This window comes from Lygodium microphyllum, chromosome 7 (genome assembly GCF_053477565.2).
Source record: "Lygodium microphyllum isolate KBCC chromosome 7, Lygodium_microphyllum_v1.1.10, whole genome shotgun sequence".
NCBI classification, from domain to species: Eukaryota; Viridiplantae; Streptophyta; class Polypodiopsida; order Schizaeales; family Lygodiaceae; genus Lygodium; species Lygodium microphyllum.
In genome coordinates, this window is record NC_141141.1 from 99,442,131 (window position 1) to 99,460,106 (window position 17,976).

General features: G+C 40.5%; 1 protein-coding gene across 2 annotated transcripts; it reads right to left on the bottom strand.

Annotated features, from left to right (window-relative positions):
• Nucleotides 1-16,770: 16,770 nt before the first annotated feature.
• LOC148033755 (uncharacterized) lies at nucleotides 16,771-17,631 on the bottom strand. 2 transcript variants are annotated; one of them, XM_087681743.1, is made up of 2 exons: nucleotides 17,345-17,631; nucleotides 16,771-17,252 (listed from the first exon to the last, which is right to left on the bottom strand). In XM_087681743.1, the coding sequence occupies exons 1-2, from the start codon at nucleotides 17,491-17,493 to the stop codon at nucleotides 17,054-17,056; spliced, it is 348 nt and encodes a 115-aa protein (XP_087537869.1). In that variant the 5' UTR covers nucleotides 17,494-17,631; the 3' UTR covers nucleotides 16,771-17,053. The 2 variants fall into 2 exon arrangements, with proteins under 2 accessions (XP_087537869.1, XP_087537870.1); XM_087681744.1 differs by having other exon boundaries at nucleotides 16,771-17,219; nucleotides 17,345-17,611.
• Between the last annotated feature and the right edge of the window lie 345 nt (nucleotides 17,632-17,976).

A 17,976-nucleotide genomic window follows, 5' to 3' on the forward strand; every position in this document is an offset into this window, starting at 1 on the left:
TAAAACTCAGCTAGCAACTCTTCAAAAGAACATTGATGAGGATGAGGCAATAGCAGTGCTACTTGCCAGTGTTAATCATGAACCATATGAGAACCTTGTTTCAACACTAAGTAATGTTCCCAGTCTCTCACTTAAAGATATTGAGCATTCTCTTCTTGATAAAGAGAATAAACAAAAGAACAAGAATGCAAAAGATGATATTCCATCATCTAGGAAAAATCTCTTATATATGTGGTAAGACTAACCATATACCCAATGAATGTTTCCACAAGAAAAGAGCATAGTAGATGTAGAATGATTACCACTAAAACCAATTCATGAGTGAAGAAAAAGATGATGATGCTTTCACTAACATCAATAATTTCGACAGATTGTTCTAAGAAATTTTCTATATCTTTCATATGTTTTTCCCATAGCAGATCTCTATGTTTCCCTTAGTGGATTTTCTCTATAAAAACTCCTACCAAAGATGTAAAGTTTCAAGATTTAACTTGACTAGGCTGCCTATGAGCTAGTCTCGTAGGCCATGACATCATGAAGGGGAGGAAAGCCAACAAGGGTAGAGACTTATCATTTGAGGGGAGGTGTTGAGAAATGACAAATGATGTATGCTCCATGAAGAGATGTCCTGAATTCCATATGCACAATGAGGAGAGTAGAACAACCCAACTTCTATAAAGCATTGTACTTGACAATGGAATGAACATATATCATGATGCTTTGTACTTTCACTTAGTGCCTTGTCAGTGTCAATTCATTGCACAAGATTGTCTTTATGATTCCAAGCTAATCTATCTTGGAACCTAATTCACTTGTGCAATAATTGGTCTCTCTTTGTCTATGTTAACATGAGCCTTGTTTTCATCTTTCATCCTCCATAACTCCTGCCATGCTCTAGATCCGTGTTTTAATAAACTTACAGTGGAAGAACACAGCCTTATGAGCCTACAACACAATTTTGATGAGCTGGTGGAGCTATACAAAGGGCTGCAAAAAGAAAATAAATAAATCCGCTATGCCATAAAGCACCTAGCAACAGTAGAAGAAGAAAGAAACCGACAACACCTAAAGAATATAACAAATTTGAAAAAAAGGCTAGCCTCGGAGCTTGAAGAACAACAGCGCTTGGAAAGAGAAATCGAGGAATAGAAGAAGAGGCTAAGGGCATTAGCCTCCTGTAGGCACAACGAAAGCTTGGAAGAAATGAAGAAAAAAGCATATGAATGAGTAAACAAGAGCAAAGAAAAAGTGAGTGACTTAGTACACCGACTAGCCCTTCCAAAAGGTAACAAGGTACTAGCAGAGAGCAGGATAGAGGCCGCACAAGTGACCTTAAAAGGAACACATGCCTTCCTCTACATTTTCTTGGATGCCTTGCAATCTGAGGAAAAGGAGGCCATTGAGTCCTTAAGGAAAAAGATGGCAATCACTAGCATGGTCCTAAGGCATGGGCTACACATCCAAACACAAATTGCCAGGCCCACAAAAGTGGAGCCACTATAGCACAGGGGCGAAGAGAGGTGAAGGCCAACAACTAAAGACACAAGGCCAAGTTTTAAAAGGGGATAGCAAGTCGCGGCTCCTTAGAAGGAGGTTTTTACAACAAGGATGCCCCCCTCCCTCCCCATCACTCTTTTTGACCTCTAATGATGGCAAAGATATCTACATTATGGCTGACTCAATGTGTTTTTTTTTTAACAAAAAACAAAACAAAACAAAACAAAAATGCACATAGGTCATAGTCAATGTACCTGGGTCCTCAAGTTAGGAACGTCCGATGGCTTCGGTCGGCCAACTCCATCTCTAACCTCCTAGCCCATTTTTGATTCCCCACATCACTATTTTAGGGCAGATCAAGTGCAGGACATACCGAGGGAGGTCACACTCGCCTATGGTTAGAAACCTATCTCCCTAAGCCATGCACCAAACCTCCAATGCTGCACAAACTGGGTCCTCAAGTATGGGACAACACCCCGACTTTGACCCAACTCACAGTTCAACTACCACAAGCACAATGCACCACATGGTAAAGTAGACACACATCCAGGTAGTGCACCTTCTTTTCTTTTCAAGTAATCACAAATGTTGCAACCCACCAACTTCAGAGGCTCCATCATCCATGCAATACATTCTTGGCCCCCACCACCTCAATTTGTTAATCAACCTATCCCCAAGACCTATTCCCCCACAGCCCCATCATCATCGACTCACACATCCACCCTTTTAAATCATTGAACCTTCATCAACTCAAAACCGCAAGTTAACTGGAACTAGCACCCATCGTCTAGGAGGGAGATAATCTTATACGACATGTCACCATGTAGTCGAAACAAGAATAGGCAAACCAAGGTAGCCCCAGTCAAAAATTGATTGAAGAAGCTCATTTGGAACAGTGCAGAAGAAGGAAAGCTCAAAAAAAAGAGGAAGCTCCGCCTGCTTTGGCGAGGTCCTATCAAGGATGAAGGATGCTCTCTCAAGGATGACAGAAAGCACCAAAGATTCTAGTAAGGTGCTTAGATAGGTTGGAGATAAGCACCAAATATTCCAGCAAGGCAGTGTCAAGGATAAAGGAGATCCCTGAGGGATCTCACAAGGAAAGTGCGAGGCGCAATGTAATTCATTTTATCAGGATGCCAAATGGACATCGGTGAAGGGATAAGGCAACTTGAAGGGAATAGGAAAAAGCCATGTTAAGATCGCATCGTAGAAATCGCAAAGGGCAAGAGGACGAATCTAATACCATCGTCAATTTCAAAGACAGATCCGTCCACCCGCCATTCTCCAAGGGGAGATCTGTCTAACACCGTCATCAATTTCAAGGATAGATTATCCCATCCACCTCTCTCCAAGCAAGGATCTGTCCACAATCTTCAATTTCAAGGACAGATCCACCTACCATCAGCGTGTTAGCGAAGGACCATGCCCAACAGCATCTTCAATTTCAAGGGCCGATCCATCCAACACCATCCCCCACAAGGGCTTGTATATAAACTCAAAAAACCATCTGGCTACACCCATCCCACCTTCCATCTACTATCCATCAGTGCCATGGGACCGACACTAGGCTAGGAGAGGGGTAATGTTAACACAAGAAAAAGTAAAAAAAAGTAAAAAAAAGTAAAAAAGTGCAAGTCGGGACTACAAGAGGTGGCCCATAAGGAAATCGAACACAACGGAAGAAGCAAGAAGGGAAACGGTTGAAAGCACAAGGGCAACCTCAAAAGCTAAGTCAAAGGCAAAAGCGCATTTTTAAATGCAAGGCGTCTCTAAAACTATTTGTAAATGAGCGCTAGGCTCCCTCCTATGCAAATTGTAAAGGTCGATGGGTGGTAGGAAGGAAGCTAGGAAGATAAAAGGACAATGGGAAAGAGGGCCTAGGCCATGACTGGCCATGTAAAAAGCGGATGACCACCCAAGAGAGATTTAGGGTTTTGTATATAAAGTTGAAAAGTGAATGAAGAGCTGATTCTTGTGTGTGGCCAAAAGTAGCTCTCCTCTTCTTCTTCTTACTTGTTTGAGCTTGTGCTTGAGAGAGGGAGTGTGAGAGTGTGAGGGAGTGAGTGTGTGAGGGTGAAAAACAATGGTAGAGAAGCTCTCCATCTTCTCCTCTCCTCTCCTCTTCTCTTCTCTTCTCTTCTCTTCTCTTCTCTTCTCTTCTCTTCTCTTCTCTTGCTCGCGACAATGGAGCTTGGAGCATGGAGCTTGAGGATCGAGCTTTCTTGAAGCTTGCACTTGGATTGTAAAGCTACCGGAGTGCTCATCGGGAGAGGAGGCAACTCGATCGGGCATGGAGGTAAGCTCACTATACTCGTACAAAGAGATAGCGCATTGGCTATGTGAGAGATAGCCATTACTACTTGGCTTGAAATGCTTGAAAGAATAAGCAGTTTGTGGGTCTTGGCGGTTGAGCCTCCACATTTTGATTCCGTTGTTACTAGGACCAACAAATTCAAGCCTTGAGTGCTTGCGCACTCTGAATTGAGCATTAAAGTATGGTTTTCCTCGCACCAGTTTAGGGTTTAGAGTTTAGTGTTGTGAGAATAGCTCGGGATTGTTGCTGTTAATCGTAACACAAGAAAAAGTGAAAAAAGTAGAAAACCCTAAGTCGAGACCGAAAAGAGGTGGCTTAGAAGGAATCGGACACAATAGAATAAGCAGGAAGGGAAATGACCGAAAGCACAAGGGCGGCTTCAAAAGCTAAGTCAAAAGAAAAAGTGCATTTTTAGATGCAAGGTGCCCCTAAAACTATTTGTAAAAAGAGCTCCAAGCTCCCTCATGTGCAAATTGTAAAGGTCGATGGGCAGTAGAAAGGAAGCTACGAAGATAGGAGGACAATGGGAAAGAGAGCCTAGGCCACAGCCAGCCATGTAAAAAGGGGATAACCGCCCAAGAGGGATTTAGGGTTTTGTATATAAAGTTGAAAATTGAATGAAGAGCTCATTCTTGTGTGTGGCCAAAAGTAGCTCTCCTTCTCTTCTTCTTCTTATTCTTCTTGCTTGCTTGAGCTTGTGCTTGAGAGAGAGAGGAAGTGTGAGAGTGTGAGGGAGTGAGTGTGTGAGGGTGAGGGACCGTGGTGGTGGAGCTCTCCATATTCTCCTCTCTTCTTCTCTTCTCTTCTTTTCTCTTCTCTTTTCTTCTCTTCTCTTGTCTTCTCTTCTCTTGACTTGAAATGCTTGAAAGAATAAGCGACCCATGGATCTTGGTGGTTGACCTTGGGCTCGCCTCTAAAAATGTAGAGGTGACCACCAAGACCCACATACCGCTTACGCATTTTTAGAGGCAAGCTCAAGCTCAACCATCAAGACCCACAGACCACTTATTCTTTCAAGCGTTTCAAGCCAAGCACTAATGGCTACCTCTCACATAGCCAACATGATATCTCTCTCTATGAGTGTAGTGAGCTTACCTCCATGCTCGATCTAGTTGCCTTCTCTCCCGAGCACTTTGGTAGCTTCATGAATGTTAACCCTCAAACGAACAAGGTGAAAAAGCCAAAAAATATAAAGCAGAAGACAAGGCCAAGGCAAAAGTGAAACAGAAGATGAAGGCGTTCCAAGAAGAATCTGGAAACACAAAAAGTGCAAAAGAGTCCTAAATCAAGGAAAACGGCGCACGAAAAAAAGCGCGAGTCTATATTGTCGTAAAAATGCGCAAGGCGTACCTTGATTTATTTTAAGAGTGCCGGGCTCTCACCCGTGCAATATGTAAAGGTAGACGGGCGGTGGAAAGGAAGCTAGGAAGATAGGAGGACAAATGGGAAAAAGGGCCTCCCATGTAAAAAAAGGGATAAGGGGATAACCACCCAAAAGGGATTTAGGGTTTTGTATATAAAGTTGAAAAGTGAATGAGAAGCTCATTCTTGTGTGTGGCCAAAAGTGGCTCTCCTCCTCCTCTTCTTCTTCTTCTTGCTTTCTTGAGCTTGTGCTTGAGAGAGGGAGTGTGAGTGTGTGAGTGTGTGAGTGTGTGAGGGTGAGGGACTAGGGAGGAGAAGCTCTCCATCTTCTCCTCTCTTCTTCTCTTCTCTTCTCTTACTTGCGGCAATGGAGCTTGGAGCATGGAGCTTGAGGATGGAGCTTGCTTGAAGCTTGCACTTGGATTGTGGAGCTACCAGAGTGCTCGGGAGAGGAGATAACTCGATCGGCATAGAGGTAAGCTCACTACACCCATAGAGATGGATGGCACATCAACTATGTGAGAGGTAGCCATTGGTGCTCGGCTTGGAATGTTTGAAACAATAAGCAGTCCGTGGGTCTTGGCAATTGAGCGCGAGAGCTCCCACAAAAATCCAAGTGCAAGATTCAAGCGAGCTCAATCCTCAAGCTCCACGCTCCAAGCTCCATTGCCTTGAGCAAGAGAATAGAAGAGAAGAAGAGAGGAGAATATGGAGAGTATCTCCACCATGGTCCCTCACCCTCACACTCTCACACTCCCTCTCTAGAAGAACAAACTCAAACAAGCAAGAAGAAGAAGAAGAAGAATAGGAGAGCTACTTTTGGCCATACACAAGAATGAGCTCTTCATTCACTTTTCAACTTTATATACAAAACCCTAAATTCCTCTTGGGCGGTCATCCCCTTTTTACATGGCTGACCATGGCCTAGGTCATCTTTCCCATTGTCCTTCTATCTTCCTAGCTTCCTTCCTACCGCCCATCGACCTTTCAATTTGCATAAGAGGGAGCCTGGAGCTCTTTTACAAACAATTTTAGGGGCACCTTGCATTTAAAAATGTACTTTTGCCTTTGACTTAGCTTTTGAGGCCGCCCTTGCGCTTTCAGTCGTTTCCCTTCTTGCTTCTTCCGTTGTGTCTGATTTCCTTTTAGGCCACCTCTTTTAGGTCGTGACTGACACTTTTTTACTGTTTTCTATTTTTCTTGTGCTGTAGTTAATAGCAACAATCCTAAGCACGTTCAGGAGACTGAATGTGGCCTAAGACAAAGATGGTGCATTATTTGCAACATAGCTACTTACAACATTGAGTACTAGCGGTACAATGGTAGGTACAAGATGGTCCAATCCTGGAGGATGGCAAGGTACCAAAGCAAACACTTTTGACCAATGGACAACCCTCCTGACCAATCCAGTTCCTACCCAAGCTGTTGTTTATACCAATCAGGAGTACAACCAACCTGGCAGTGTTTGTGGTGGACATGGTCGAGGCCAATGAATTCTCAGCCCTTTACTAAACCATTGCTTCTTTTGCATGCAAGAAGGACACTGGAGATTTGAGTGTACGGACACCCAAGCCTATGATTCTCAGAAAAGGTGAGGACAAGGCCCAGTACATATGCCTAGCGCTAACACAATGGAGATCGAGGAATTGCCAGAACTGGAGGTGCATATGATTATCCGATCAAGCAAAACCAATAAAGATGTTGCATTGCAACCCATAGGAACTTCATGGACCAAGCAAAAGAAGGTCTACCACCAGGTGGCAAGATGGACTACAAGCCATCCAATGGCAATAAAATATTTGGTCTGCGGAGCTCTAATTCAAATGTTAAACCTAAAAATTTAGATCGGTAGCTTTAAGCAACCACAGTTTAATCAACATATCCCACCCAAATAAGGAATGCAACGTAGTTGTGAAGACACAACCACACCCAACATATGGAGTCACTTAAACCCCAACTTGGTCATAAGTCTAGAGTTTGCAAAGTTCAAATCGTAGCAAGAATTTGCACAAGAAGTAGCAAACCCGACACTAGAGAAAAACAATCAAGTTGCACGAGAAGATCCGCAACCAAGTGGAGTAAAGAATCCGGGCAGTTTTCCTAGGATTGAAAAAGAAAAGTAGCCAAAAGCTTATCGTGGCAAGAAAAAGAGCCAATTCTCGGACAAAAATATTGGAAAAGGTTGCAAGAAGAATCTAGAATATCATCCTAAATGGAGATAAAGTAAGACCATGGATGCTAATCCTAGAGGAAGTAGAAGTCAACACAACAGAGTGATGTTAAGCCCACAATAGAACCAGAAGAAAGCATGCCAAGTGCTTTAGCTATTTTGAACTCATCCAAAGCATCAATCAGATAGGGACCTATAAATACTACTATACCACTAGGTGACCTCTTGTCTTGACTTTCAAGGATCGCCTCCTAAAGATGATTCAACCAAAGTGCCACTAGAAGGAGCACCCATGATAGCCCATGCTCTAAAGGAAACTGGTAGAAAAGTTTAGCAGCAACCCATGCCAACAGGGCCCCCTATCTAATCTAATCATTTCATTTATTCATGTTCCGTGCAAGAACCACATCATCCATACTGTCTTGCTCGAATCAAGTGTCAATATCATGACATTGGCAACTTGCCGAGAATTGGGATTGATGGATTGGGAACCAACCTCCTTATAGATAGGGAAGGCCAATCAACAAACGAGTAAGACCTTTGGGTATCATTTGCTCTATACTTCTAAAAATTGCCACCATTATGAAAATTGAATATGGAGCATATTAGCGACGATTATCGCTTAGACCTTGGCTACACCAAGCATCCATAACTAGGATACGGACAAAATTATAATCTGCAAGAAACAACATAAAGTAATTGTCTTCTTGACCAATGTTGCCTCACCTACCCCGCATTATTGCCAACTAGTTGTATCTAAAATAGTCAATATGATCGAGGGCTTAAGTGATAATTAAGAAGAGGAGCTCTTGAAGGCTAATTCTGATTCACAACCTTGATGTCTCATTATTGTTCTACAAATCAATGAGCAGTACATGCAACCACAAAGTCTACAGCCCTAAGGCCCGAAAGAGAAGGAAAAGGGCAACAATCTAGATAGTTCCAAAACTCAGAATCCATACTACACAAAAGATAGTACTAATGCTGATCAGATTGCTTACACTGACATTAGAGAAATCCTTAATCAAGAGTGCAGGTTTGAAGCGCAAATGCAGAAAGTCACAAGGGTAAAGGAAAATTAATTAGACACAATATATCTTGGTCCAAACTAGTCAAGATCAGTGCCAAGATTTTCGTCAGCACAAGATTGAGTTCAAATATGTTTTCACTTGGGAATACTTAGAGATGAAAGGGTTGGATCCTCCCTTCCATTAGCACTGGATTCCTCTGAGACCGGATGGTGTCCCAGTTTGATGCAACACTACAGGATGAACTACACATGGCCAAACAAATTAAAGAGGAGTTAGCTCAACTATTACAAGTTGGATTCAATGCTCCAATAGATTGAGTAGATTGGATTTTCTCGATTGTCATAGTGTCGAAAAAGGATAAGAAGGTGCAAATCTATGTGGACTATAGAAATCTTAATGCAGCCACAATTATGGATCCCTTCCTTATTCCCTATTTGGATACTATACTAGATGAAGTGGCTGGCCACAAGATATGCTGCTTTCTCAATGGTTTCAGTGGATACAACCAAGTTCATCTTTCTCCAGAGGATCAATCTAAAATAGCCTTCATCATAGCATGGGAAGTATATGTATATACTACAATGATGTGGTTCAGTCTCTAGCATGCTCTAGTCTCTTTTTAGAGAGACATGAATATGATTTTTGGACCTTATCTAAATAATTTTATGAGAGTTTTTTTAATGATTTTAGTGTCTTTGGAAAGGCCACGTTGTCAGATGCATCTCCAACTTTGCCTAACATGTTGCTGAGAGATAAGTTTAAGTTTAAATCCTCTAAAATATGTATTTGCTATTCAAGGTGGCATTTTACTGGGCCACATCATTTCTCAAAACAACATTGTTGTAAACCCCACCAAGGTGGCAACAATCATGCAAGCTGTAGTACCGTATTCACCATCTGCACTACTCAGATTCTTGGGCCAAATCCGATGGCATGGTCACCACTTCTAAATTTTGGCACACTTAGTTGTTCCCCTGAATAAATTGGTGTACGTGGCCAAACCTGTCTACTAGCAAAATGAAGAAGCCAACTTGGCATTTCATCACCTCCGACCATTACTCTCAAGGGCCCCCATCATGATCCCACTTGATTGGGCAAAAACTTTACATGTATTTGTTAATGCCTCTGACATAGCTATTGGAAGTGTACTTAGCAAGATGCCAATGGATGGTTTCAACCAACGTTTTGTGCAAGCAAAAGATTATCCAATGCAGAGAGAAACGATTCAGTCACCAAACTGGAGTGTCTTAGCATGATCTACTCAATCAAGAAGTTACGACATTATTTTCTCGAGCACGCTTTCATTTTTCATGTGGACTATTCAACTCTAGTCTACTTGATCAAAAGCAAAATGTCATTGGGCGACTCACCAGATGGATTCTAATGCTACAAGAATTTGAATACATAGTAATACATGTCCCTGAAACCTCGCATGTCATTGTAAACTTTCTATCCTACCTTGATTTGGAAAAACCGCCAATTGGTATTGAAGATGACTTCTCGAATGCACAATTATTTGTTGTAGAAGTGGATGCACCTGAACCTAAGCCACCAAACCCTCTATGGTCATGGAATAAAGAAATGATGGATTTCTTGGAAATCGACGTAACTCGGTCCCATCTCTAGAAGGACCAATGGAAACAACTAGCTTTCGAAAGCTGGCAAGATTATCATGGGCCATTGTATTGCCACATTCTCTTCGGAGTGCTACAAAGAGTGGTCCTCCCAGTGGAGCAGCGAGTTATCCTAGAGGAAGCCTATCAAAGGATTGTCAGTAGTCACTTCACTGTTGAAGTAACAATTTGCAAAATCCAACAAGTTGGTTTATGGTGAACTGACCATGCATGGTGATGTCTACAAAGTGGGTCCAACACTGTGATTCCTGCCAAAGGATGGGTCAACCTAGAGCTAGAGACTGCTTGTTGCTTCAACCGAACCTACCCTGAAAACTTCCAAAAATGGGAATTGGACTTCATGGGTTCCATTTCTCTAGTTGGTTCGTATACTAGAAAAACAAGTATAACATCCTAGCAATAGGTTATTGCACCAAATGGATAGAAGCATGGGCCCCACTAGACGACATTGCCAAATCAACTACTAAATGTTTATTTCGAGATATCTTCACCAAGTATGGCATTCTAATCAAATTGGTTAGTGTGATAGAGGTACATGCTTTGTCAATAAAGTCATGGAAAATCGCCTCATTTTTTTCTCATTGTGCATAAAAAATCCTCTCCTTATTATCCACAGCTAATGGCTTAGCAAAGTCCACCAATAAGGTCCTATGTAAAATTTTAACAAAGTTGGCTGATCAAAATAGAAAGGATTGGAATACTAAGCTCCCCACAGCACTATGGGCATTCCAAACTTCCTTCAAGGTCGCTAGCATCATGAATCCATACAAATTAGCATTTGATCTAGAAGCCATTACACTCCTAGAGTTTGTAGTCTTGAGTTTTCAACTTGCGATACTCAATCGTCTCATCCCAAAAGAATCACTTCCATTTCAGATGGAAGCTATCACCCAACTAGAAGATTGGATTTGTAGCACCACCCATATTCTATCCAAAGTCCAAGCACGACAGAAACACCAAGTCAACTGCCTACCCCAAGAAACCATTTTTCTAGAAGGGGCAACTCGTCGTGGTCTTTAAGACATGGATGGGGAAAATTTTGGGCAAGCTCAAGTTCTAGTTGAGCTGTCCTTTCTAGGTCTTTCCTTATTGTGGCACTAACTCATTCTATATGATCAATTTAGAAGGTAAGTTGTTGTCGAAGACTATTCATGGATTTCGGGTACATCACTATCATGCTGACAACGTCCAATGCCCAAAACTAGATTCTCTTACTCCTTCTTCACCATCAAATTTTAGCATTTCTTCCTTGCTAGTTATCTGCCTCCAAATTGAATGGCCATCAGAAGTCACCACTCATGCTGACATGGTGTCACGTTTACGAAACCTACTAATTAACTCATGCACGTGATGGCCCCATGGTATCTCAAAAAATCCATTCTAATCATGTCTGGTTATGGCATGTTTTGCTTACGTGGTGTGCATGCGTTTGCACTGTCTTTTCACATTAATCACACCATACATAGCTCACAATAGAGCTATGAGAGAGTAGTGAAATGGAGAAAAATAGCTTAGAGAGAAGGGATTTGAGAACATTCAATTTAACCTCCACAAACATTTCTAACAAACTAGAAAATTGAGCAATAGGTTTGTTTGTTGACCAAAAGAACGAATATGAAAAATCCCGAAATATCTTGAAATAAACTCTCAAAATTTCTTTTTTTTGTTTTTTCTTTAAAAAAATGAGTATCTCTATATCTACTAATCATTTTGCATTAAAAACCAAGCACCACACTCCTGTAACTAACTCCTTTTTTAATATAAAGTTTAGTTGAAAAAATATTCTTGAATGAGGAGAGAAAATGAATCTAAGAAGTATTATTCCTTTACTTTTTCTCATTTTGAGGAGGAGAGAGGGAGAAGCTAAAAGGCTCAATTCTAAGTTCATTTTTTCCTAATGGGAGTTTTCATTAAGAACAATCAAGTAAGTGGGTTATATATTCATAAATATGGATGCAATTGTTTCATGGCTTGATACTTCTTTGGAAAGTGCTTATTTTTTTGTTCTTGTGCTTGCAATTTGTTTTACTAGTTGGGTCACATTGTCATTAACCCAAGAGACTCATTGTATGATAGACAAGCTTGGCCTACCATTGTAGTCAATATTGTAGAATAAAATACATATATCCTCCATAGGTGTAGCAGAAAAAACTCCATTGAAGTGGTGGTGCTCTTGGAGAAGTACCTTTTCACCTTAATGCTCACCATCCAATTGCATATGTTAGTACATCTTATGGACAAGATAGCTATAACTAACATGGTACACTTAGGTGAATGTTCTTCCTTGAATGCTTCATGAAGGCTTTGAAGGGCTTTGTGTGACAAAAGGCAAGCCAAAAGGCCACCACATGACCATTCGCTCCCTCAATCAGCTAACCCATCACCACCTACCATATGACCTTTCTTCCATCTTCACCTATAATGGGAGGCTGTGCAAGAGCATGGCTTTGAATGTTTTGGTATTATTAAGCTACTTCTAAGGCTCATCACCAACTACAATGGACTAAGCTCTCATTTTTCCATCTTTAAACAATCCCCCGACAAGACCCTAGGTCCCATCCCCTACTGTCTTCATCCATCCATCGCCAAGCCAACCCTAATATAGTCATGGGAGTTGGGGCTAGTGGGGCACAAAGCCCAATTGTGGTAGTGATCATTGTTTCCACTCTTAAGACTACTATACCCTACAACCTGAAGAATCCCATTACTCCTCCTAGCATGTCATACTGTCGTTGACTGTACGAATTAGTTGGTCGTGAACAAATAAGGGAGTGACTTGTTGCCAAGTTGCAAAAGCTAAGTTGTGCAAATGTACCACCATAGCATTGCATAAAAATGGAGAGATCAAGATCCATCCCGCAGATATTATATCATCCACACTATCCATGATGAGTTTCCATAATCATCTTCGAAAAGTACCTTAGGATAACCATAGCATAACTTATGCCTATTGCATTTACTTGAAGGCCCTTAACCATATTGTGGTAAACATAATTTCTATGTAAGCCCTTAAGAGTACTTGGGATCATTGTCAAGCAAATCAAATACTTCAAAGTAATTCCAAGTGATTGTGTGTACTTCTAAGTGCTTTAAATATTTCCAAATATTGCAAGTTTCTAGATATATTTGTAAGTAGGTAGATCAACTTTCACTTCTTTTATGCTATGGAAGGGTTTATCTTGGAATAATCTAAGGCACTTTAGGTTTAATTTGTACATCTTGAGAGAGTATCATTATGCTACTATGCAATGAACTCTAGAATAGCTTCAAAACTTCTAGCTTTGATAAAGTAGTGATGAACTTGAGATTAGTTAAACAAACATACATGATGGTTTACAACTCTCTATGCACATACTATAGTCTTTTTTTGTGTGGGGAGAATCATGTCTTTAATTGCCAACATTCAAAGATAAGTAGCTTTAACCTAATGAATGGTGTACATACTTTGGGGTTGGTATTTTAGGCATGTTTTCAAGGGCAAAACTCTATCCTCTTCTAATTCTAGATGAGCATTTGCTAATACTCCAAACTCACTACTTTTGCTAAGGTAAAATATTTGTTACATCTACTATCATACTTTAAGACAAACTCATCTTTTGATGTGTTCAAATCCTAAAATAGTTGCTTGCATTAAGCTGTCAAGAACCATTGCATGAGTTAGCTACTGGCTAACTCAAGAAATGGTCTTTCTTTGCCTTGTGTCAATGGACTTATTCTTACCAAATCCTTCATGTCCCCTTGTCTTTTGGTACATTCTTTTCAATGCTTATTTCGCATTTCCACACCTATAGTGGATATTTTGTCTCACTGCATTCCTACTACTACTAAGCTTTCAACCCTAACAAATGATACAATACATCACATAATACTCACTAGTTAAGGTGGTTTTTAAAAGTACAACCACACTTTTTATTTGAATAAGGTTACATTGTGCTATCAATGTAAATCAATTATAAACCCTAGACCACACTTAATGTGGAAGTCCAGTATTATGATTTAATGGCAACTTCAACTCTCAATATATGATTTAATGGAAACTTCAAAATAAAAGTTTACAACAAATGCCAATGTAAAACATCCTAGCTAGTAATAAGCATCTTACCAAGTTCCCAGTGCGCAGAGCGGAGCAGAGATCAAGGGCTTCCAATCGCTACCAATCTCGGGCGAAGGCGGAGCTCCAGGAACAAACGACCTCTACAGTCAATCTCGTCGCGAACCGTCGATACAGGCAGACTTCTGGCGATCAAGAACCCCTGTTTCCACTCTCAGATCGCGAAGGACCACTCTCTGACGGCGGAGGAAAGCATTGGAGTCTAGCGGGTTTCCGATCTTTCGACTATATTTTGATAGGCGCCACGCCTATATTTTGATTATTTCTATAGAGACATCGACTATTTATTATTATTTTGTATGCGCTTATGCGCCTGGATATGTTATTTTTATTTGGACATTGAGATTGGGCGTGCCAGACTCTTTGGGCACCGTCCATTAGCTTTATTTTCCTATTTTTGGTAGAAAGCAAACTCAAAAGCTAAAAGCTTGTCATATTTTTGTAATTGGGCTATTTTTGAGCAAAAAGATTGAAAATATATATTAAATACATGCTTTGTGAAGCGCTCACACAAGGCATGGGGGAGATTCAACCCAATTTGTCTCAAGGAAATACTAAAAACTTTGAAGTAAAATTTTACAACAAATGCCAATTTAAAACATCCTAGCTAGTAGTAACCATATTTTCAATTTCCAAGTTGTTTCCTCCCAACTTGTAAACACTCAATTTTAGGCTTATGTTGCAATGTCAAAAGTTTAAACAAGTAGCTAAAACTATAAAGGCAACATTAATATTAAACCTTTGGGAGAATACAGTAAAAATGCGACTCCCTACTCCCCACAATAAAGGACGTCCCCTCTCTCCTCATTTTTACCCATAGTGTAAGTTTGCTTCAAACCCTACCACTTTCCATAGAATTTATGTCATCTATCTTCTCATTTGTGCCCATAGTGTAGGTTTGCTTCAAACCCTACCACTTTCTATAGAATTTTGTGGGCGATATAACCTTTTGACCTTAAAAGAGGGTTTTTATTTCTACAAGCAAGGACCATGCTCAATTTTCCAAGCAAAAGAAAAATCCCATGTACTCAAGCATGTCTAGTTCTTAACATCTCAAGCAACCAATACCCATGAGTAATTTTAGCCCATGGCCATGAGTTTTCATGTGATGGGGTAATTTATTGGCATGTTAGAAAATCTTAGTACATGCAAAATAATTTCCATGCATAAGGTGTAAAGAAGTGTCTTGCTTATTAATGGTTGCAACAATTCAAATATGACATCATGAAGTTACAATGCAATGACCTATTCTTGTAGCCTATGCTTGTAAGGCTAAGTAATTATTAGCATTAGCATTCAACGCAATTGGACACATTTTTGTTGTATAAGGACTTCTATGAAGGAGCATTACATGAAGGAGCATTATTAGTTTTTTAACTTTGTATTAGTATTACCATTCTATCTTTTTATGTAAAATGGTGTGCACCAAGTTGGTGACAAGTGGGTAAATGATCTAAACATGGATAATAATTGGGTCCATGATATCAAGGTGGGTGGTCTTTAGCTACATTATGGATGGCCTTAAGGTAACTAATAATCCATGGCCTTAAGGTAACTAATAATCCATGATATCAAGGTGGGTGAAGTTTAGCTATGCGATGTTGGATATCCGAATTTTTGAAATAGAAATATGCAAAGTGATGTTATATTATAACATTCGACTACATAGCATTAATATTTTTTAAATATAAACTTATGGTTATTCCTACATGTGCATTTTTAATCAATCTCACAATATTTTACATCATATTTAATTTAAACAAAACTTCGCTAGTGCATAGCATGGCATTAAAAGTTTGCAAATTTTCATGGAAAAGGAAGTGCAAAAGTTCCACTCGAGATCAATATTCTGATTTTCTCCTCCAAAATTACTCGATGCAAATGTCATAAATGCTTAAATGCTCTAAAGCAAATGCTTACTCGAAGAACAAGATCATAAATGTAAAGAAAGACGCAAACTTCCATTTATTCTACAATAATAAAATCTCAAATATTCACGTTAGATAGCGTTTGCGAGGTCATAATGTACACAGATGAAAGGCCCTCGTTCGTTCTACAAGAATAAAATGGCTATTATTCACATTAGACCTAAACATCCATTGTCCATATGACTATCATAAATGCAAAAGACATGCTCATGTTCAAGATATACATCGTAAACACTACGAGCCTAGAAGATCACAATTTCATTGATATGGAGCCTACAAGATCACAATCTCATTAATGTGTTTACAATAAGGATAAAAATGTCGAGTTTCAATCACAAGATCAAAACTAAACATTTATACCGGCACCGTTTTCTATGTACTACAATCAAAGTTACATTATTCGAAAGTAAGTAGGACTACGAGCCCTACTTGGCAATGTTGGTAAGGCTCATGACAATGGCTTCTTTAGGCAAGGAAGATTGATAATAACACTTGGTTTGACATCATCTATCTATTTGTTAATAAGATCTCTTGAAAAGAAAAAGATCTAAATTCGAAATCCCTCTCGTAGGCATCTTATAACACAAAAGAACTATAACTCGACTTTCCTTTCCTTGTTGATCCTTATTGTTGAAGAGGGCCAAGAAAGATCATTGTAAAAAGGTGTGCATCACACCACACATCATTACCATGCAACTAAAAAACTAGACAAAAGATAACTCATTCATAAAAGGCACCACTTCCATCGATAGTATACATGAAAGCGCATGTTAGTTATAATTTGTTATACTGCACACAAAGATGCATTACTATTCACAATTTTTATAAAGAGGCCCTAACCTTCTATACACACAAACAAAGCTCATATGGTTGATCTGATTAATGGAGAGAAGATTTGTCATAAACAGCCTAATTAATCCCCTACCACAGCATGCTTAACATCGTGGGCATAGGCCGAAATTGCCTCAGCAACCGACACCAAGACACCTCCTTTGGATGAATCTCCTTATTCATTCTCCTTTTCTTCACCTTCATCTCCATTTCCTGCATCTTCCTCTTCATGCTTCTGCCACTCCGTGCTGTCTTCTTCTGCGTGTTCACTCTTCTCTGCTTTGATCTCCTGTTCAATCTTGCGCCTCGCTTGGGCGATGGCATCATGGGTGCTGTCACGCCTGTATGAGAGCACAGAGTCGTACCAAGAAAATCTGAAACCCTAAACCATCAAGACTCTCTCTCTCTCTCTCTCTCTCTCTCTCTCTCTCTCTCTCTCTCACAAGGGAAGTTACGAGTTACTTACACGGATGCCTGGGCTTTGGCTCTGTCGTATCGATCATGCGCAGACAGGATAGCATTCATGGACTCCTCTTGAGCAGCCCCTCTGTACTGACGTATCGTATCCAAAGGGATCTGGTCGGGGGAGCGCGTTTCCTCTTGATCAGAAGCCATGCCTTCTCTCTCTCCCTCGCTCCCTCCCTCTCTCTGCGTGAGAAGCTCGGTATAAGCTGCTCCTCCCCCTGTCTCCGTGTCCTAACACGTGGATGCTCTCTGCAGTTGCCACATACACTTCAAAAAGAAATTCCTCCTTTGGGGGGGGGGGGCGGGGGTATCCGGACGCTCAAGAGCCGTCCCCCCTTTCGCACGCATCCGGATACTCCCAAGAACTTTATCCACACATGCCTATGACCCAACATTCCTGTACAGCATTGGTGTTGCACATGAAGGCCATGCCAACCCCCATCTCTCCCCCTCTCATTCATTCATCTATTCATTGCTTGGCGGTTATAATTGGTTGGAGTGAAAATCCTAGAGACACCCAAGTCTATCACAAGCAATAGCAAATTCTTTGAATCCCCTTTGTATCTTTTATAGCCGCCCAACGATCTTCCTTCTAGGATCGTAGCTAGTCATGTTCCTTCCAAGTGGTTGCAA